The sequence below is a fragment of the Simochromis diagramma genome, unplaced genomic scaffold, assembly GCF_900408965.1.
Source record: "Simochromis diagramma unplaced genomic scaffold, fSimDia1.1 OVJJ01000510.1, whole genome shotgun sequence".
In the NCBI taxonomy this organism is placed as follows: domain Eukaryota; kingdom Metazoa; phylum Chordata; class Actinopteri; order Cichliformes; family Cichlidae; genus Simochromis; species Simochromis diagramma.
Genome location: NW_024387326.1, coordinates 3,525,974 through 3,546,984, shown reverse-complemented (window position 1 = coordinate 3,546,984; position 21,011 = coordinate 3,525,974). Strand labels below are relative to the sequence as shown.

At 38.9% G+C, this 21,011-nt stretch overlaps 1 protein-coding gene across 1 annotated transcript; it reads left to right on the top strand.

Moving 5' to 3' along the window:
• The first annotated feature begins 233 nt into the window (after window positions 1-233).
• baiap2l2a (BAR/IMD domain containing adaptor protein 2 like 2a) lies at window positions 234-20,522 on the top strand. Its single transcript, XM_040006099.1, has 13 exons — window positions 234-324; window positions 2,453-2,539; window positions 5,419-5,480; window positions 5,599-5,670; window positions 6,278-6,355; window positions 6,466-6,609; window positions 10,862-10,960; window positions 13,585-13,654; window positions 14,858-15,071; window positions 15,848-15,913; window positions 17,490-17,682; window positions 18,790-18,830; window positions 19,206-20,522. Exons 4-13 carry the CDS (start codon window positions 5,632-5,634, stop codon window positions 19,285-19,287), a joined length of 1,026 nt encoding a protein of 341 aa, XP_039862033.1. The 5' UTR covers window positions 234-324; window positions 2,453-2,539; window positions 5,419-5,480; window positions 5,599-5,631; the 3' UTR covers window positions 19,288-20,522.
• Window positions 20,523-21,011: the final 489 nt, after the last annotated feature.

The window sequence follows — 21,011 nt, the reverse complement described above, 5'->3', positions numbered from 1 at the left end:
AAACGTGATGTCATTTTCAAATTCAACGAGCATTCGCTTTCAATTGATAGCAGCAGAGATTTGAATCTTGTGTTGCAGAGGCTCCAGTGTTGAGAGAGAGAGCAGGTGTGCTCATAAATATAAATTGAGTTCAAGATTAATTGTATTGATTCCTCTTTAAGTGGGTTTGTTACATTTTTCTGGCTATCAATACTCAAAAGAAGCTGTGGTAATTGTGCATATGTGTGTGTGTGTGCTTTTGTAAACAGAGCTTGATTAATGAGTTCAACCCAGGCCTACAGAAACTGGTTTCACTGGGGAACAGTTACGTCCAAGCCTTCAAGAGTAAGTATTGAAAGAAAAGAACAAATGTATGGAAGAAAAAACAAAGAAAAAATCTGCTGCTAATTTTTTTAAATGTTATTTTGGGGAAAATTCACAAAACTATCTTTATAACTGCCATAAACTGCAGTTTGGGAGCTGCCAGGTATCTATCTGAGTGCAACTCCAAAGTTCATATGCTTTGGGAATATCCTGGTGCTATTACAGCCTTAGTTATGGGTCTGTAACCAACCAACGTTGTTATGACTACATTATCAGCAGACAAACACGCTTCCACCACTATATTTGATGTGGACATAATGGAACAATGACGCTTTTGTTCAATACAGAACTATTGGATGCTTTTTAGGTGTAGCTCTATATGTTTTCTATAAGTCTTGTAAGAAAGGGAAGAGCTGATTGCAGAGCCAGGATTAAACTCTGCCTTTCAGCTACCTACATCATATTCATCACTCATCCCACTGCTGGTGCATTAATGTGAAGATCTTTAAAATGATGAAATGTAAATGATATTCATTATATTAAGTTAAATGTGTTTGTGTAGACAGCACAATTATTGTATCAAGAATTAATCAGTAATAGCAGTGGTGCATCAACAGTCCTGCAGACGTGAGAAGTAGATTAAGATGTGTCTCTTTGTCAGCTGCAAAGGGGGCTGTAAACTTCTTGTGTGTGTTCAGGGCAGAGCCTGAAACTTATAACATGTCACCAGAGATGGGCAGTAACGCATTACAAGTAACGCGTTACAAGTAACGCGTTACTGTAATCTGATTACTTTTTTCAAGTAACGAGTAAAGTAAGGGATTATTATTGCAAAAACGATAATTAGATTACAGTTACTTTCCCGTAGGAACGCTGCGTTACTGCGTTACTAAAACCGTGATTTTTTTGCGAGAATGTCTCATGACAGTGACGTAAGCAAGTGCGATGTTCGTGACAACAGCTGTGTGCAGATCAACAGTGGATCATATATCGAGTGAGGGAGAGAGTATGAGCGTGCAGCGTTTAAAGCGTGGAAGTACTGACCTTATTTTGAGTTTGATTCCATAAAAAGTGACAAAAACATTAGCGTCCGTTGTGCGTGGGAAGAAAACTTCTTTTTACACCGAATCCCCCCCCCCCCCACAAACAAGCTCCAAGTGCGCAACGACGTAATGGGAAATTCACAGAGAAACTCGCGGATTCTTCAACTGCCCGCTGCGGCTCACATGCACCAGGGTAAACCTTCGCCTACGCCACTCCTGCTATACAGGTGAAAATAGAGCAGCAGGACCGCTAGTCTTTGATTTTATTTATTTTCTGCTGTGTTTTACTTGCATCTATTTGAAAGACTGAGTGTAAACACAAAAAATATTTTATTTCATGTGCTGGAATGTGCAGAAAATAGATTTAAATGTTAAACTAATTTCTTCCAGTCAGAGAATGGTGCATATAATTAAATTTTTGCTTGATGCATAAAGTTAAAAGATTAAAACTAATAAAACAAGTTTTAAAAGGAGACTTTTCCATTTGATTACATTTTGTATGATGGATTATGCAGGAAAAGTAGAATTGGGCTGAAAGATCTATCACTTTATCACCTATTCAGGTTGTAAATCATGTTTTTAAAAAGTAATTAAGTAACTAAGTAATTAATTACTTTTGAAAATAAGTAATCAGTAAAGTAACGGGATTACTTTTTGGGGGAAGTAATCAGTAATTAGTTACTGATTACTTTTTTCAAGTAACTTGACCAACACTGCATGTCACTGAGCTCTTACCAAGACCAGGAAGTGACAAAATTAGAACTTGTTAATTTTACTGTCCCAGCGTCACTTTATAAAATGCAGACTGACAGTAATAAAGCACAATCAGTAATGTTTCACTCTTGAAATGAGCCAGTCTCACACTCTCAGACTGTTTTGCATACTTTTGTTCAACCACTCATTTGGTACATTACAGGCAGAGGACCTGGGTATATAAACGTTACATTTGAATACAAATAGGGTTGATAATTTTCCATATTCTTATATTTAGCAGCTGCTTTTGAAGTGCCATATCTGGAAAATGAACTGTGCTAAAGAAAACCATGAAACGACTGTGCTGTGTGTGTGTTTGTGTGTGTGTGTGTGTTTGTGTGTATGTGTTTCAGCTCTTGCTGCGACAAGTGACGCTTACTTCAGCGCACTTTCAAAGATTGGGGAGAGAGCTTTCCACACGGCATCATCACGATCCATAGGTATGTGAGAATCCACAGCTGATGAGTGGAAACGCAAAGACGTTTTTGCACCTCACCAGGATATGAGCAGTTTGTCTGTGATGTATTCATGGCCATTTATTAAACACATTAAAACATGTTTTTCCTCATCGCGAGGACCCCAGTTTTCCCCGAGGCAGCATTTTATTGCACTCATAATTGCTGTGCATGCGTAATGTGTGCTTGTGATTAGCATACCCTTTGATGTGTGTGTTAAACATAGTGTTTGAAATTATTGAAGGCACTGCATTTCACAGCATTTGCAACAGTCAGTGCACACAAGGACTAAAAGATTTTGCTTAGACTCAACTAATATTTGCATTGGGCTCAAATCAAGTGAAGAATGTGGCAGAACTTTAAACTTTAATTTCTAATTCATAACAGCTGGATGGGTTCAAAGCTAAATTGATGTATGTTTCAGGGAGTTTTTATGTAAGTTAAGAATGTTGGCAGATGGGTGTCAGATGTCAGCGGGGGACATGAATAATAGATGAAGACAGGCTGCGGGCCGTGCTCCGTTCACTTAACTGCTTTATGTCAGCGGTATGACAGTTTAAACAGTTGGAGTTGAAGACCTTGTAGGAACTGGATCATTAGTCTACTCTTACTGTACACTGTACAATGATATAGTCTCCCTGCTGAGGAAATGACAGCCAAGCTGAATAAGTCGAACATTTCCAGAATGCACTGCAATGTTTCAGTAGGCTAGAAAATGATGATGGAACTGGGTTAGAGCTCTTATCAGTGTTTAGGTCCATCCCCTACCCTTCACTCCAATAAATCTTGACAGCAGGAGCTGACCTTTGAGGTTTCTCAGGAAGCAGTTGTGAAACTTTCAGGATGCTATTGCGATTACGCAGAGATTCATTAAAAAGGAAGTAGAGGTGTTGTAAGAAATCAATTCAGTATAGTAACAAGGAAGCTGTCTAAAAATGTAAGTAACAGTCAAATCACTTACACTGGTCCTCAAGCCCAAGAGTCAAAAATGAAAGTTCACCAACCATCCACACAAAGTGGTAAAGAACACTTTATAAAGCCACAAAGAGTAGAACACTAGGAAAACTGTAATATACACAACAGCGTTGCAAGAAAATAACTTCCAGAGCTAGCAAACTACCTCATTTCAGATCATCATGTCATTTATCATTAGACAGAGATAACTAGAGTCAGCACAGAATGCAGTTTATAAATGATCTTTTTTTTTTTTTTTTAAATCATCTTAAATATTTAAGTTTTACAGGTTTTTGCTACATAGACATTGGCTATGGCTGTTAATACTACACCAATGTAATCACGTAATAGACAAATATTTAAATGACAGAAAAGTTCATTTTTATTTTGTACCATAGCAATTTATATTTTTGTAATGCATTTTTCAAATAAAATAAAACTAAAACATAAGCAAAAATGTAGTTTGATTATTACAGGGCATTTTGGCCAATAATGTACTTTTTCTCCATTTACTACAGCAGCATTTCTTTATCATGTAAAAAAACTGAGGCATACTGTAAAATTGAAACTACATATCAGTTTTCTTAGATGAAGATATTTGAGGAATTCAACACGTGGTTACACTGCTTCACGCTGACAGAAGGGGGACTTTTACCAGTCCTGTATGTGGCCCACAATGGAAAATGAGTTTGGCTTTCCTGTAATAAAGGATAAAAGCTATCTAAACCTACCTGGCCCAAAAACTGATGAAGACTGTCCAGCCATCAGTTTGTGACCTACAGCTCAAGCACTCTTAGGTCACACAACATAATCTAAACAAGTCCAGCTCTTAATGACTCACAAAAATCAAACAAATAACAAAAGAGAAGGTTTGGGGATAAGGCAGTCATAGTCTAGACTTAAATCTAGATGCTTTGACATGACCTCAAACACGCCATTGATACTTGAAAACCCTTCAATGTGACCGAATTCAAATAATTCTGCAAAGAAAAGTGTGCTAAAATTCCTCTAGAGCAAATTTTTCCCTTAATAAACGAAATCCTCATATAAAAACAGTATTTTTTTATTTACTCGGGTTATACTGGCCTGATATTGAAATTTGTTTCATTATCTGAGAAACAGTGTACAAATTATGAGAAAAACAAACAAGGAGGTAAATACTTTTCATTGCACTGTAGCTATGTACTTTTGGAGCAGTCTCCTTTAATAAGTACAGTTTCCTTATTGTTGTTCTGAATCACTGTTAGTACAGCCTTGAGCACGTCTTTATGGATTCGCTTTGAAATAACTCTTACAGCATTTCTTTACCTGCTAATATAATGGCAGTTCCATAATTGTCAACAGTGAAAGGTGGGCCTCTGATGCTGTCAACATTTATAGTTTCAGGGTTGGCTTACTCCTTCACGAGTCTTTATTTGGCTTTACTCTAGGCTGTATTCACAAGTGGAAATTGTCCAAAATACTGTCAAAGCCATTATGTTGGTTTCTCTCCATCAGCTGTGCAACACTTTGGTCAACATCTGCTTTATTTTTAATGGACTAAGAAATACAGTTCCTTAATTTGGCTAGAGTTATCGTGTTATTACATGCACCTACATGGAAAAACATAATCTGGGTTAATAAAACAATAAAAATTAGGCTGGAGCAACACAAAGCTGAAATCAGCCACTTGTGCAATAGTGAGTTGTGAGATCATTCAGTATCTGTGACACAAAAAGGACTTTAGAGTCATGATGGTCTGATCTTATATTAGCAACAACAGAACATGTTTTACCTGCTTATCATTACTGATAAATCTGGTTTTGAATCTGTTGATACCTGATGAGTTTGGAAGTCAAAATGCACATTATATAATTTCATGTTTTTGTTCTGTAAAGATATTATATATTTATAATCCACTCATCTTTCAGGAGATGTCCTGATTCAGGTTTCTGAGAGCCAGCGAAGACTCACCTTAGAACTAGAGGGATTAGTAAGTTACATATTAGTAGACACTCATTGCTCATCATAGTGTTTGACTACGATATAATGAATATGTTCCTGGTTTTTCATGTTTTTAGGGTAACTTTATTTTCTTTGTCTCTTCTCAGTTCCGCTGGTTCAGTTTGGAGGTTCTTGACTCCATGGAAAAAAATGTCAGATTAGACAGAGATTACTTATCGGTGAGTAAGAACAAAACAGAAGGGACTGTAAGAGTATGACAGGATAGGGTAAACTGAACCTCTTATGCTTTCCCTCTTATATATGCTTACAATGGTGGTCATGCTAAACGTGGCCAAAGCTAAAGGTCAGTGGTCAGTGTATGTCAAAGTGACCCAGAAGACTTCAAACTGCTCTAACAGCTCAGATTATCTTCTCTTGGATCTGTCTGATGTCAGAGGTCTGGCTGTGAAAGGCGCCCAACACACCTGCTGTTCAAACCTTCTGTTTGCAATTGGCAGCCAGTCAGAAGAACACTGGTTTCAAGCCAGGGTGGCCTAAAAAGGCAACAAACTAAACCAGCTTGTTTCACATAAAGGATGGACTGAGTGGCAGGGCTGTAACCTAGTATTTTTAAAAAAAAAGGCTTATTTTGAACTGTGAATCATACAAAGTTACTCTAGCAGAGTCCAAAAAAATAAAAAATAAAATAAAAAATAAAATAAAAAATCATGCTGGAAATTAATATAACTTGAAAATTGTAGCTTCTACAAATAGATTTTCAACTTAATGTAAATACCTGAGCGTTTGAGATGGTTTTACACAGGTGTGATATGCATTCTCATACAGGGCAGCAGGGAAACGTATGAAATGCAACTCCGCAGCCAGGCAGCAGCTCTGGAGAGACTGAACAGGAGACCCAGCCAGGTTTGTGCATTTCTCTCCTGTACTCTTTCAGTAGACTGGAGAGAAATTCAGCACTGCTGTTTGTGTATGTGTCCTTGTACAGTTTTCTGTATCCATGTTCTGTCAATTAGGCGTATCCTCAGGGTGGTAGTGAGTATGTGGACTTCCTCAGGGAGAGCCATAACCAGGCTCTGCAGGAGGAAGAGAGAAGATACCGCTTCCTGGCAGAAAAGCACTGTGGCCTGATAGAGTCCTTCACCAAACTCATGAATAAGGTATACAACTTACTTCAAATAGCATTTGTAAGTTTAATATTTATAGCTCACTTTGGCTTACTAACTGGAGATGCTTCGCAGATGAAGTTTACTAATGAATGTCAGAGAAACATAAGATAAGATATAAGATATAATTCCCCAGAGTGAGGTCATCCTGTTTTATAACCATTTGTCAGACCTTTAAAGTTCAAGAGCAGGTTTCCTTCCTACAGCAAGCCTGGTTGCAGGTTGTGTCTTTGAACTCTGGACTCACTTTTATGATATTTGTTTCACTTTTTATGATACCGCTCTACCAACATTTCATGTTAGTTGTTCCTGTTGAGCAGATGTTGGTTGAACCGTATGCTACAACAGGAATAGATAAATAGCTACTACTGTACAAAACAGACCCTTGCAACATATTAAATATGACCTCATAACAACTAATCTTACCGTCATGTGAGAATAAGCAAGTAAGGTGTGGCCACTCTGCTGTATGCCTTTATGATCAGCAGTTTGAAATCTGCTCAAAGAGATGCTAAAATGCAGTAGATGAATAACAGAGAAAGAATCTGAGGAAAGATGCTCATGAATGATCGAAATCATGAAAGTCAGATTAAATCAGCAGATGTAATGAAGCCGGAGCTCAACAGAGACACAGTTACTATTTAACCACAGATTATCTCATGCAATTTAATAATAGATTTGACATGACAGGAGCACAGTTATAGTTACTATTATTGCCGCAAAAATATGAAGGCTCAACTTATTTTAGTGACGTAAAAAAGTTTTAGTTCACCAGAAAACTGAAAAACGTAAACAGAACAAACATCAACTATAGGTCCTGAGCCCTGGCAAAATAAATGGGGGGAAAAGGTGTAAGGTGCCTGGGACAAAGGACCCAGAACTTATTTCCTGATACAAATATGGTAAGAAATCTAAGCTAACAAAGAAAGAAACAAAATAAGTCTTCAATCGCTAAAGGAAAAATCAAGGGTGTGGGGATAGCAGAGAGCTGTTTTGTTTGGGAGTCAGAGAACTCCTTTTCCTGGGCTTCTTTAAATAGGGGCAGGGAAAGGATCAATTACTCCCCCTGCCATACTGGAGGAAGAAGGGGGAGACTAGTGAGAGAGGAGAGAGAGGAGCAAAGGAGAAGAAGCAAAGAGGAAAAAACACAAGGGGAGGGGAGCATAAAATCCACCAAAGCAGCTTAAACATTATGTGAACAAGGAGGCCCGTGGGTTTAGTGGCACCAGGGTGCTGGCAGGGGATCCTTCAGGTCCTATGAGGGTTTGGGCCATGTGGAACAGGCTCATTGCAGCTGATCAGATTTTGATCTGGAAAGTTTGTTGTTAGGATCACTTGATACCTTCCAGTAGTCCATTTTGCTCAGGAAGGTTCCTAACTGAGTGAAGTGATGCGTAAGTGTCTGTGCGGCAGACATAATAAGAAATGTTCCAATTCTCCTGGTCCCTAAGAAATAAGCTCCACTACTTCCTTTATTACCCCCTTTAGCACAGAAAACACTGGGACCATCCTTTATGAAAGGAGAGGAGAAAACACCATCCCATAAGTGACAGCATATCATATCATGTAAATGTGAATTATAATTGTGTTTCCCATTTCAAGCCTTAACCTGCTGAACAATGTTGAAGTTTCAACAACAGTTAAATGCACAGTTGAACTCTGAACATCACACTGCTGTAAAAAATAATCTTCTTCTCATCCCGTTGTTGCCTTACACAACATTGATCTATATCAACTTTCTAAATCAAGATTATGAGCTATATTAATTGAAGTGCGTTCAAGCGTCCGTAGAATTTAGTTTGGTTTAAATGATGCTGTCTTTGTTGTCTCGCAGTACTAACCAGCATTCTACCAAGAGCAGCCCCAGACCCAATGAGGAAGCATGGGAGAGAGTTATCTGGGCCTACTAACCAAAATATTACAGTGCATAGGCGCGTGTATAGTTTCCACTCTCAGAAACCAGTGAGGCAGGTCAGATCAGTGGAGGAGTCTGAAGGATATGAGGGATAACTCTTCTGTTAGAAGCCTCTTGGCACTGGGTTTGAAGTCTTGAGGACTGAGGCTGAGGCGGAGAGCTGGATTTATCCAGAGGAGAACTGCAATATTACAAACTATTACACTGTATAAAACTGAAATCTGTGTGGAACAGCTGACCTATAGGATGTGTAGAAGAATGACAAATGTTATTTACCATCAGAATTTGAGCTGCCCTGTGTTAACGAAGGTAACATTCTGAGTATTCATCTAACATAGTGACATAATCTCATTATTAGCTGCAAAAAGCTTTTGACAAACATTTCAATTTTATTCATTAAAGACTGGAGAGAAATCACTCACTGTGTGCGCACTGCTGAGAAACAGCTCTGTCAAGTTAATTTCTGATCTGCTGTGTTACAATACCAGCATTACTGACAAGCAGAAATAAGCCTCTAATTACTCAGGGTGAATTATGAGTCAAGAGTTTTAGGACAGAACAAACTTTCGAGCCATCCATCCATACCAATAACACACTTTGTCTGATAAAATTTACCCCTCTTGTTCGACATAAAGACGCGAGAAGCAACTATGACAACCACGACAAGCATTAGGCTTTGTGTTCGATTTTGTGCAATTTACAATAAATAACGCACAACAAATGTGAGTAAATCACGTTTGCAAATACGTGCGTCATAATATACGTCACAGATACATCATACATACGTCACAGGCCAGCTGCCAAAAAACTCAAAAAAACAACAAAAAACAAAAATATCCACGATGTTCACAAAACTGTTAGTAAATCCAAAAGCTTTTTGTGTGAGAAGGCGTTGGGCTGCCATATAATCTTTGTAAATCTGGCCTTATATGCTCTCTCTTTAAAGTTCCAACCTTTTTGATGAAGTGTTAGTTTTCACGTCATTCTCATTTTGAAGCTTTAGGCTAAGAACAAGTTGTGGTGAAGTAAGACGTGTGTTCTGTAGTTCGTATTCTGCACACTGTTGATTCAACACAGTGACCTCACATCATTTTAGGAGAAAAGGGTCATTTGGATGCTCAGCAAACCGCTCTTCTCATGTCCTGCGTCCATACGAATTCTCCTACCCACCGCTTGTCATTGACCACAGTAAAAATGTCATCGAGGTCAAGGACAAGTGGTTAGAAAAGGAGATAGGAGGTACTTTTGGAACATACCCAATCTCTTGGGCTCCTTTTTCTGTTCCTTGTGCCTGTGCACCTTACATGGTAGGTGTGGTGGATTTTCCTGTTGGGGTGTACTATGTCTGCAACATAGCTTGTATATAAAGCAAAGATGTAGCGAATGTGGACCTTTGTCTTGAAGCTTTAAGTCAAACATTTCGGGCATCACCAATTTGGTTTTTAGAAAATGCAGACACTGCACAGCTATTCAGTAGCAACTAACCCAGGGGTCCCCAATCCCAGTCCACGAGGGCCGGTGTCCCTGCAGGTTTTAGATATCACCCTGGGTCAACACAGCTGAATCACATGATTAGTTCATTCCCAGGCCTCTGGAGAACTTCAAGATATGTTGAGAAGGTAATTTATCCATTTAAATCAGCTGTGATGGATCAAGGACACATCTAAAACCTGCAGGGACACCGGCCATCATGGACTGGGATTGAGGACCCCTGAACTAACAAATCGCAGGGAATTCCCAAAAGCATTCCTGGCATTAATATGTATTTTACCGAAAATGGGGCCATGATTTACAAAATAAATATCAAGTTGTAGTAAATAAGATGTGAAATTAAATATTGAGTTCAGAGACTCAAAAGTTTTTGCTGAGTTCATAATCAGAAGTTGGGATTTTTGTTTTTTTGTTTTGTTTGTCGCTTATGCTCAAAAAGTTGGCCCCATCTGGCAGTTATTGCCTAATCGGATAAACTTTTTTCACAAACTTTTTATGCCACAGCTTTAACCTTTCCAGATGAAACAGATTTTGGTCTTGTAAACAGAAAGGCATGCTGGTGGCATATTTGTAAGGCAAGACTAATAAAACTACGTTGATTTAAACCTACATTTTGTTTTTTCAAAAGTTGTACGAATGGTATGTGTAATAGCATCACTCTGAAGACTGTGTTCAGTTTCCTCTTTTTGGCCAAATGAGTATTAAAATAAGCTGCTCTGACCTAAGCTTGCAACTGTGTTAATCCTCACTTACTAATGGGGAAAAATATTTATCTGCATGTGTGTGTGTGTGTGTGTGTGTGTGTGTGTGTGTGTGTGTGTTGATGATGATGTGTTGCAGAACGGGGTTACTCTCCAGCAGAAAGCTGCTGCCTGGACAGAAGAGGTTGATGCCACCAGACAACCGGAGGCCCACAGACCTTCAACTTTGGACAACATTGTGAGTTCAGAAGAAAGTGTGTCTCTATCAGTGACTCACCCTAGCAACTGAATTATTTATGCAAGGTTTGGGGCCACAGTGACATATGAAACTTCCACAACTCCAAAAATATGCAGCTGTGTGGGGTATAATCCTGTCTTTGGGGTGGAAAACTGAGTGAATCTCTTTAAAGTCTATTTTGGGAAATTTAAAATTGAAAACCGCTTGAAAGTTTAAAAATTGCATTGTTGAGTAGAACTGAATTCATGAGCCACATATTAGATAAGAAATCCAATTGCGATACAGCTGTGAGTTATCTCCACTGAGAAATGCATAACATCAGACCCAAGGCACGCCATTGTGGGGGAAAGCACAACATTTTTGTTACCAGAGTGCCCTCTGGTGGTTAGCATTGATTGATTTGAAATCTTCAAAATGAATCACACTTGGTGCATAAAACACAATTACAGAAAACCTTTAGAGGATAAAGTTATAAACTGAAGAATGCGGCACACATTTTTAAAGCTATCTGAATCTGAACCCTGTGTAGCATTCAAATATGTGCACATTTTACTGTCTCTGAGTTCGGTAAAGTGATTTATTACCACCAAAGATAATTGCACAAATCAAAACCACATTGTTGTTTGTAATAACAGCTGCAATTACTATTGAAGTAAAGACCAAAGATGTCCCTGAGATAAACCCTGCTGGTCTGTTCCTCATTGGAAGGCGACATGCCAGTGAACCACCATATCCCACATATGCTTTCATAATAACAATCAGAGGATTAGCATTGATCCAGTGTTTGTTTTGGTCTGACGAGGGATTTATCCCAGTGTATCACAGAGAAAAGCCTGTGAGTCAGGTTTGACAAATTAAAAGGAAAAAAAAAAGCATCTATGTGTATACTGACTTCAGAGCAACACTGTTCCCTCCATGTTTCTAAGATAAGTTGACTGGCTGCTGGCTGTAGTGTGCAATAAATCTTTTCATCTAACAGTCAGTGAGTAAAAGTGGAACTATTCCTTTAAGCTCAAATGAATCGCTGTTTCCTGGCCCGCTGGTGCAAACTAATCTGCCACAGCTGCTATCACAAGTAAACTACCTTCACAAGAAATAGTGAACACTCAACAACTGTAATTTCAAAAATGCCACAATGAATAATTTATGGGTAGGGAAGTCATAAAACAGAAATGCTATGATACTTAATTGGTTTTTTTTATATCCAAAAGGAAACAAAACTGTAAAGTGTAAAATGCAAACAAAAACAGAATGCAATGATTTGTTAGTCTCAGAAATTTATATTTTATTCAAAATAGAACAGAATACACATAGAAAATTTACCATTATCTCATCTTGAATTTAACAACAAGCAATACGTCTGGGATGGGTCGACAAAAAGCTAGAAAATGAAGTTGTACTGCGAGAAAACATCTGCAGGAACATTTTTCAGCCGATTAAGTCAACTGGCAACAGGTCAGTCACATGACTGGATATAAGAAAAACAGCATCTTATAGGGGCAGAGGTTTACCATTCTAAAAAAAATAAATCAGTGAATTAAAAAAAATATCTGAAAATTGTGGGATAATTTCAGAATAATGTTTTTTTATTCTCTAAAGATTCTGAGAATCTGTGGGTATTTGTGTTCAAGGGTTCCCAGATTTTTACAGACTGTGGTTAAAAGAAAAGAGGAAGCTAAAGTGGTAAACTCGGCTTTGTCTCAACTTTTTTTGAGGCATGTTCCTGCAATAAAATTCAAAATCTTTTTCTAAAAAATGATGCAGTTTAATCTCACCCTGTGTTCTATTGTGAATACAGCACGGGCTTCCAAATCATAATTACATTTTACACAACCTCCGAAATCTTTTGGAACTGGGTTTGTAATAAAAAAGTCCAGTATGTACAAGTGATTGGAACAAAGAACATATCGAACAAAACAAGTAAAAAAACTCCCACAGCAGCAGAAAAGAAACCAAAAAAGAAGCAAGACAGGGACATAATAGTAATGAGAACCTAGGAGAACTTTAAAAAAAATGTATAAAATGAACATGAAAGATTCATTAAGACAGGTAAGTTATCATTTTAATCTTCGCTTTACTTCACATGGTAAAGTCTACATAAAACATCCAATTTTCAGCTCATTGCACGTGAAATGAACGGCTACCAGGCCTAAAATTTGTCATCTACATCCCCTCAAGCAATCAGATGCAAAAAATGCATCATACCTCAAATCCTGTCAGTCTATGTGGGCGATGTTTCCTCTTAGGAAAATTAGTCATCTACCAATCAGAGACACAAATGGCAGAGTATTCATTTTTTATTGTGGAAGGTCAGCTTAGGCTGAAACGACCCCAATTATTGCTGTCAGTATAGTTTGATTTAGAGGATTCTCAAAAACCTTTGAGAGATTAGTGATTGGACATCAGATCCATAATTTCCTTCGGGATTAATAAAGTATTCTGATTCTGACATTAATAGAAATGTTGTTTGCACCTGAAATTCCAGCAGGCTTGAGCTTATTTAGTCCACTCTTAGTTTACTCTTTCCTACAAAAACAACAGCAGTACCTCATATTTACACGAATAGTAAAATGACAACAGATTTGAATATAGTCTCAGTCTGTGCTTGTTATATGTTCATACAGGTGGGAATGAGGGAGGAGGAGATCAGAAGGAGCAGAGACGAGATGCCCCTCGGCAAAATACCATCAAGAGGTGAGCAGCGGACTAATAAAGAACTACAATGCTTTAAAATAGACTTAACATCAGATTTTTAGGTGTTCAAGTGATGCATTTATGATCCATAGTGCTTTTCTACTTTCTAGCTTTTATCTATGCCTAAGCACTTTTAACCTAAGATTCACTCACACTCCAAACAATGCATCAGGGGAGCTCTGGGTTCAGTATCTTACCCACTTTGACACACATGGTAAATGGTCTGTATTTGTATAGCGCTTTACTTGGTCCTAAGGACCCCAAAGCACTTTACACAATCATCCACCCATTCACACACACATTCACGCACTGGTGATGGTAAGCTACATTGTAGCCACAGCCACCCTGGGGCGCACTGACAGAGGCGAGGCTGCCGGACACTGGCGCCACCGGGCCCTCTGACCACCACCAGTAGGCAACGGGTGAAGTGTCTTGCCCAAGGACATAACAACCAAGACTGTCCAAGCCGGGGCTCGAACCGGCAACCTTCTGATTAAAAGACGAACGCCCAACTCTTGAGCCACGATCGCCCCACATGGTTGGAGAACCAACCGAAATTCTGATTATTAGACAACATGCTCTATTTCCTGAGCCACAACCACCGTGAAAAACCCATTTCAGTGATCTGATGTTTAGTTCCACTTAAAAATAAATGTGTTCCCGTCACGTTAATGCTTGTCTGTTAAATATTCACATCCCATCATGGCTATTCATCAGTGCTTATTATGCTTACAGCTACCAGATATTTTTATCAATTTTTTTCTCTAACTGTTTATTGCCCTCTTAATAACGTTGCACATCGTGCACGTTCATGGCTCCTCATTTGTACTTTCAGTTGAAAAAAGGCTAATTATTTGGTTGCTTAGAGTAAAAATAGACGGAGTAATGATTTATCAAAATAGAACATAAACAACAGTAGCGAAATAATGTAGGTTGTAACCAGTGTTCACTGGAGGGGAAAATAACATCAGCTTATTCAGTATAATTCAATGAATTACCCCGCTGCTAAAACAAAAGCATTGCACCTGGAGTAAGACACTTAATAGTCTCCTAACCCTCTGAGTTACACACACACAAAAAAAATCTAGTCATTAATATTCTTTAATTAATAATTTCACCAGAGATTCTTCTTTGCCAAGAAAGTTTATCAGCTTAACAAACTGTTCTCTTTGTACCTTTGTGTTGCATTTGTCATTCCTCCAGCCCCGTCTCCACAGGGAAGTGTTTTTCGCTTCGGAGCAGACTCAGCAGGAGGTGGTGGTGGTGGTGGAGGACGAGTCATGAAGGCCCGGGTGGCCCACCAGCCTGTTGGCTCCAACCCCACCTTGCTGTCCTTCAATAGGGGACAGATAATTAATGTGCTGGTCCAACAGCCCAGGAACGGCTGGCTGTTTGGACGTGCCGACAACAGCCCACGGTAAAAAAAAATCGTAGTTTGTGACTGCGTGGAGACTGCATGTGTGGATGTGCAAAGTGTCCGTTTCTGTCATTTGCTTGCAGATGACATAGGCCAGTTTAATAAGAAAAAAGTAATAATTTTAGCATAGTACAAATTTGTAGACATAGAGATAGTGCCTCATAAGCCCTTCTAGCCCATTTAGAAATAAGCAAAAGCAAACTCCAAACACACATTAAATCTTAATTTGTTTGCATAGCTCTGCTACATATAACTACTTACTCATCAAGATTGTCTGTAAACTACCTAGAAATCTTTTATCAGAACACACAGTGTATATATTTTGCTGTTCTACTGCTTTTTGTTATGTAAGTTCAACAGATTTGGACAGTTCTACATTCTGCGTGTTGAGAAAATGTGTAGTCCTTAGAATTCGTGCAAGCAGTAGTTGTTAAAGTTAAGAAGGGTCAGTTTCACTATGCCAACATATGAATGAATAGAAAATACAGGAATAAAATATTAGACTAGAAGAAAGAAAGAAAAATGAAAAAAGTGCACTGAATGAAGCAAAGATAACAAAATTAAATATTTAGTCTGTACTTAACACAGATGCTGCCCAAAGGCAAAAGTTCCAACCTGACTGACTGGCATTAACCACACAGCTAGCATCGATAAAAACTACTAAAAGCATAACTCACTTGTACTAAAAGGCTCACAAGTCGTTACATGTTCCTATATGTGTATTTCTTTCACTTAACACTTAACAACTGTAGCTTTCTGTCACCTTTTGTTTTCAGTCAAGGATGGTTTCCAGCCTCATTTGTGGAAGCAGTGGACGATCCACCAGTGTCACCCGCCCCCAGGTAATAAACATCTCATTAAATTGACTGATCATCAGTGATCAACAGTTCTAGAGTTTTCTCTCCATTATGTTATATATAATCTGACACCACCAGCAGTCCTACAAAACAGCATGTAAAAATTACTCTAACTGGCAGAGAGCATGAGCATTATGGTAATAATGCCGAAGATCGAGTTGACTGATTTTGAAGTATTAATACTGCAGCTACTTCAGCATGCTAGCTACACTAACAAGTTAACTCCTGCTGTCCAGACTCTGATACCCAGCCAACTTGCTTAAACTTCGAAGTAAACAACATAATTTGGGGCTAGTGGAAGTTACAGTATTCAAGTGTCTCTCACTCCTACATTCAAGGTTATGCTAGCACTAATTAGCTATTTAGCATTATACAAAATAATACTTATTTGCTCCTTTCACCACTGTTTCCTTTTTATGTCTCCTCTTCCTTGTTTTTCAGTCTCATTTCATTCCCAGAAGTATAATTCCTCTTCATATTCAGTGGGCGTGGGTGGTTTTAGTTGTTGTTAATAAGTTTGTTTAAACACAATCCTATTTGGTACTTGTAGCTGGAACGAATGAAGTTCTAGAAAGGTCTTAGGTCTGTTTCCCAGTGCCATTGCAAACTTTGGCCCTGCTGTAGTTTAAAGTATATCAGCCCTGGTGGCAAGCAGTGCCTCTTATTGTCAAATGTCACGTCATGTTGCTATAATCGGTGGTTGTTACAGAAGTGTATTGGTATATCATGACAAAAACAACGTATTGCTCAGAATGGAGGATGCTTCGCGTTTATTGCTTTTCAGTCAGTATATCTTTCCTTTCTGTAATAGTAGCAGGTAATAATGGATTTAAACTAAACCTCATGCACAATGTTTGCCTTCAAACGTGATGCAGAAAACATGATGTAGTTGCCCCAAGGCTGTCCCTATTGTTTTTCGGGCCAACATATTTAAAAGAGGGTCAGTATGAAACTTCATGGTCTGAAATAATAGGTGAACTACTTAAAATATTTGGGTGACCTATTGCTGTGGGGAAATTCAGCAGGAGCTGCTAAAGTAAAACTTTTTCAGTTTCAGTTAGACACACAGTCTGTCACAGCTAAATGTGAACGTTATCAACTGCACCAAAGCTAGGCCCGTGCATCTCATGTGAAAACTCAATCCATCCATCCCTCGGCTAATAAGTAAGACCTGCTTTCGTGAATAAGAGAGAGAGAAAGGGATCAGGTGTTGGGTATAAAAACAGAGATGCTGTATTTCTGTGGTAGTCTCAAGAGCTTAAAAAAAGGCAACTGGACTTTTTAGTAGTTGTGTTTTATACTGCAGACTTTGGGTCAAGTTCCTTGGTTTAAATGTGCTACAAGCTATAAATGAAGTATACGCAGCAGTCAACACAAAAATTATAAAGTCTGATAACTTATTTAACACATTTCAGTGGGCTACATCCTGAACTTACAGGACAGAAACAAAGTATCGTTGAGATACCAATACCAGGTTTTATATCAATAGGACCTAAAAAGTCCAGGTGCTTTTAAAAAAATTTGTATTTCCAAACTAATTTAAATTTTTGTATAATTTCAGTAGAGCAACTCTCAGGAGCAACAGCAGCATGAACAGCCTGCCCGACCATCCAAGAGTCAACAGTCAGAGTGGGGCCGCGCCTCCTCCTCCACCACCGCCGCCACCGCAGTCACCATCTTTGAATAAACCCCATTCGCAGTCTATGAATAAGGCACCACCTATGAATTCAAACATGTCTAATTCAGAAAATAAGGTATGACAGTCAGTTATTAATAACCAGCGAGGAGAATATCAGTCAATCCTCTGTCCTATCATCTATCATCTGCAGTCTTTGTAAAAGAGATTTACGCTACAACTAGTTATCTAATTCTTCCACTGTGAATTGTACAGATCTAGTCGGGTGGTGTCATATTATACGCATGTGTAATTGCTGATAATTTATTAATGATTTCTTATTTGCCCGCTTGCAAAAATCAATCTTTCCCACAGTTGTGTACATCCTTTTCCCATAAATATGTGGTTCATTTGGTCTTAACCCAAGTTTTAACCACAAAATTCTAACCACCAGCCCACAGATTATTAACAATAAAGATCATTCAAAAACCACACTGGGAAAAAGTGTGGGACTCAGCGAACATGTAAAACTGCATGTGAGTGCAAAGATAATGGAGAAAATTAAGATAGGCAAGTGAGATGGAACTTCTCATGGGGTGCAATATTTGCAGACCTTTGCTACAAATGTGGCATTTGCCCGTCTGTCCAGCAGGGGCACTGTGGCCAGGTGCTGTTCTCAATGACACCACATCCTTCTTTCTGGTGGATGCAGGGAGGAAGCTCGAGCTGCTGATGTGAGCCTGGAGTTTGTGTGCATGTGTGTGTGTGTGTGCTCCTCGTTTGCTCCTCTTTAGCACCCTGTTGTGATCTGGAAATAATTCCAGAAATGATATTTTCACTTTGGTGCTACTGAGATCAGAAAGTGCTCTGAATAGCATTTGCGTTTTAGGAACATGCAGAAACAATTTGAGTGCCAGGAGCTTAAAGCATATTTTCAGATTGTTTTTGCTTGCTCTCAGTTGTTGTTGTTTTTACAGTCCATCACTACTGTAATAATGTAGTTTTGCACTTTGTGTCAACTGTGGACCCACTGCGAAATGCGTGTGGGGCAACCTGACACAGGTCATCAATCAGCCCCTTTGTGGGAGGACCAAGTGAAAAAGAAAGGGCGAGAGGGTCAAGAGCTCGATCTCGCTGAGCTCCCATTAGTGCATGTGTCTTTGTTTTGTGGTTTTGTAATGGTTCTCACTATCTCATACTGTACCTTCTTCATCATGTTTTCTCTTTTTCCTTTTTTTTCCGACAGAGATCGCAAGTGAATGACTCCCGACCGCAGCTTTTCCCAAAGTAAGAATAATATAATTTCAAATTTGCTTTCAAATTGGAGGCAGGCTGTTAAAATGGAGTGCTTTTGCTTTCTCTTCTAAAAAAAGCTAATGATATTTTCTTGAAGTGTATCACGAACCCGTACAATTGGAGAGCAACAGCTGACGGCAGTGATTGAAATGGCACAGCACTGCTTCCATTAGAGTTTGAAGTGCATTCTAGTGCTGAAACCATTTTAGTTAGCAGCATTTGGAAAACCATGACTGTCCTTCTCATTTCAGGTTTTTGAGCTGATGTTTGTACAGTTTTCAAAATGTAATGCTCATTTCTCCGGTTATAACCTTCATACAACCCAACTTTTATTTTCCTCTGCCCTTATCTCCTTGTATATTGCAGGGGTACCAATCCGTTCGCCACGGTTAAGCTGAAGCCCACGTCCACCAATGACCGATCGGCTCCACGTTTATATCGAAGATGACATCGTGACCCTGAAATAAATGCTTTTATTAGGCTTAGCAGTTCGTTCTTGACCTTGGCAGTATGTACTGTTAAATTCTGAGGTAAAATTGAGTCGTTTTCCCCCCCTTTGTCACACAAAATGGGACAAAGAAGAAACAAGTCTGAATAAGGACTTGAGGTGTGTATTTATGTCAGATCTTTTTAAACTTGCATTAAATGATTTGTAAAATAGTAAGAATGAATCACTGTAACACAAACCAGTGGGTGCGTTGATCACAACGGGTCTTAAATCATCATTCCTCTCCTGTGACGTTTACGTCTTTCTGCCAAGAGATGACATGCGAACGCTTTTAACTTTGTCCTTTTTGGAAATAACTAATCGCTGTCTGTGACATGTATATAATGTACAGCTGACGTTAGGAATCAGAGCCAAGACTGTGTTAATGTAAAGTGTATCTTTCATTATGTAGGATAACTCAGGGAGGGTGCTCGATGCCATGCAGCTGCTTTAATTATCTTTTTTTTTATGTTTTTATATTGCACCTTCACCATCTTCCTCCACATGTTCAACATGTGATATTAAGTCCATTGCTAAATATTAATTGTACTTCAAATGTACTTTAGAAAATGATGATATAACCGCAGGCACCTAATGTAATATTTTATAAAAATAGGATGATGTGCCTGAGATGGAATGTACTGAATAATGTAATGTATTAAAGGATAATGTAATACCACCTTAATAGCATCGCATTGTTACTTTACCAAGTGTGTTTCAGTCCCGACTTCATATCTGGCCTCTGCTCCTAGCATCAGTACCTCAGTGCAATTCACCACTTCTTTCTACTTCCTCCATCTGTCATTCTGAATAATCAGAGCGTTTTGCACATTTTAGGGCAAATGAGCATCTACTGCAGCCTGGTCACAGATGAACCCTTAATGGTTTTAAAAGTATTAACTCTCATCCTACAAAATCCACAGAGGCATACTTTTTGTCACGGGTACATATGAGCAGCCAAATCTAGTGTTTCAGATTTTTTCTGCATTCAGTACACACTCCAATCCATAACATTAATAGAGTCACAGTACTGTGCAAAGGTCTTGAGCCACCTGTCTTGTTACCTTGAGTCAGACTTTCTTTAAACTTGTGGTCTTGAACAGCAGTCCAGCCCTTCTGAAGGAAAGCATATATGGATACGAAAACACAACAGAACACTATTAATCATGGATTGTAGAGCAGAAGCACCGAAGAACTATTCCTGACGTCTGCTTAAAGAAAATGACAAGAAAGCTGCCTGAGGGAGATCAGGTTGTGTCTAGGGATGGGTATCGTTTAGGTTTTATCCGATACCAGTGCCAAACCGGTACCTTTGAAACGGTGCCGGTGCTTAAACGGTGCTCGAACCTGTGCTTAAAGAATGGAGAACACAAACTTTGTCCTAAAACCTCTCATGTTTAGCTGTTTTTTTTTTGTAAAAAGATAACAATGTTAGCCTTTTTTGCAGCTATTGGGCATATATGGTATCACTCTATCAAACAAGAAGACAGACGCATGTAACTACGACAGTGTTTGCTAGTTCACCTTACGTGCATTAATGTAATAACGTGGTTAGCCTACTCAACGTAAATTACACACGAACAACATTAAGCTACTCGCCCAGAGAAGAGCGGCTGCTGCTGCCATCATCATCCGTTATCATTTCTGCTACACTGGCAGGGCTAGGGGCCAGGACTCTCCTCTTC

What these genes read in the sequence shown, in the direction of transcription:
- baiap2l2a (XM_040006099.1), top strand. Translation starts at nt 5,632, where the DNA reads ATGGAAAAAAATGTCAGATTAGACAGAGATTACTTATCG. An exon ending in CTTCAACTTTGGACAACATT is followed by an intron (nt 10,961 to 13,584) that starts GTGAGTTCAGAA and finishes ATGTTCATACAG; the next exon opens with GTGGGAATGAGGGAGGAGGA. An exon ending in CGTGCCGACAACAGCCCACG is followed by an intron (nt 15,072 to 15,847) that starts GTAAAAAAAAAT and finishes TTTTGTTTTCAG; the next exon opens with TCAAGGATGGTTTCCAGCCT.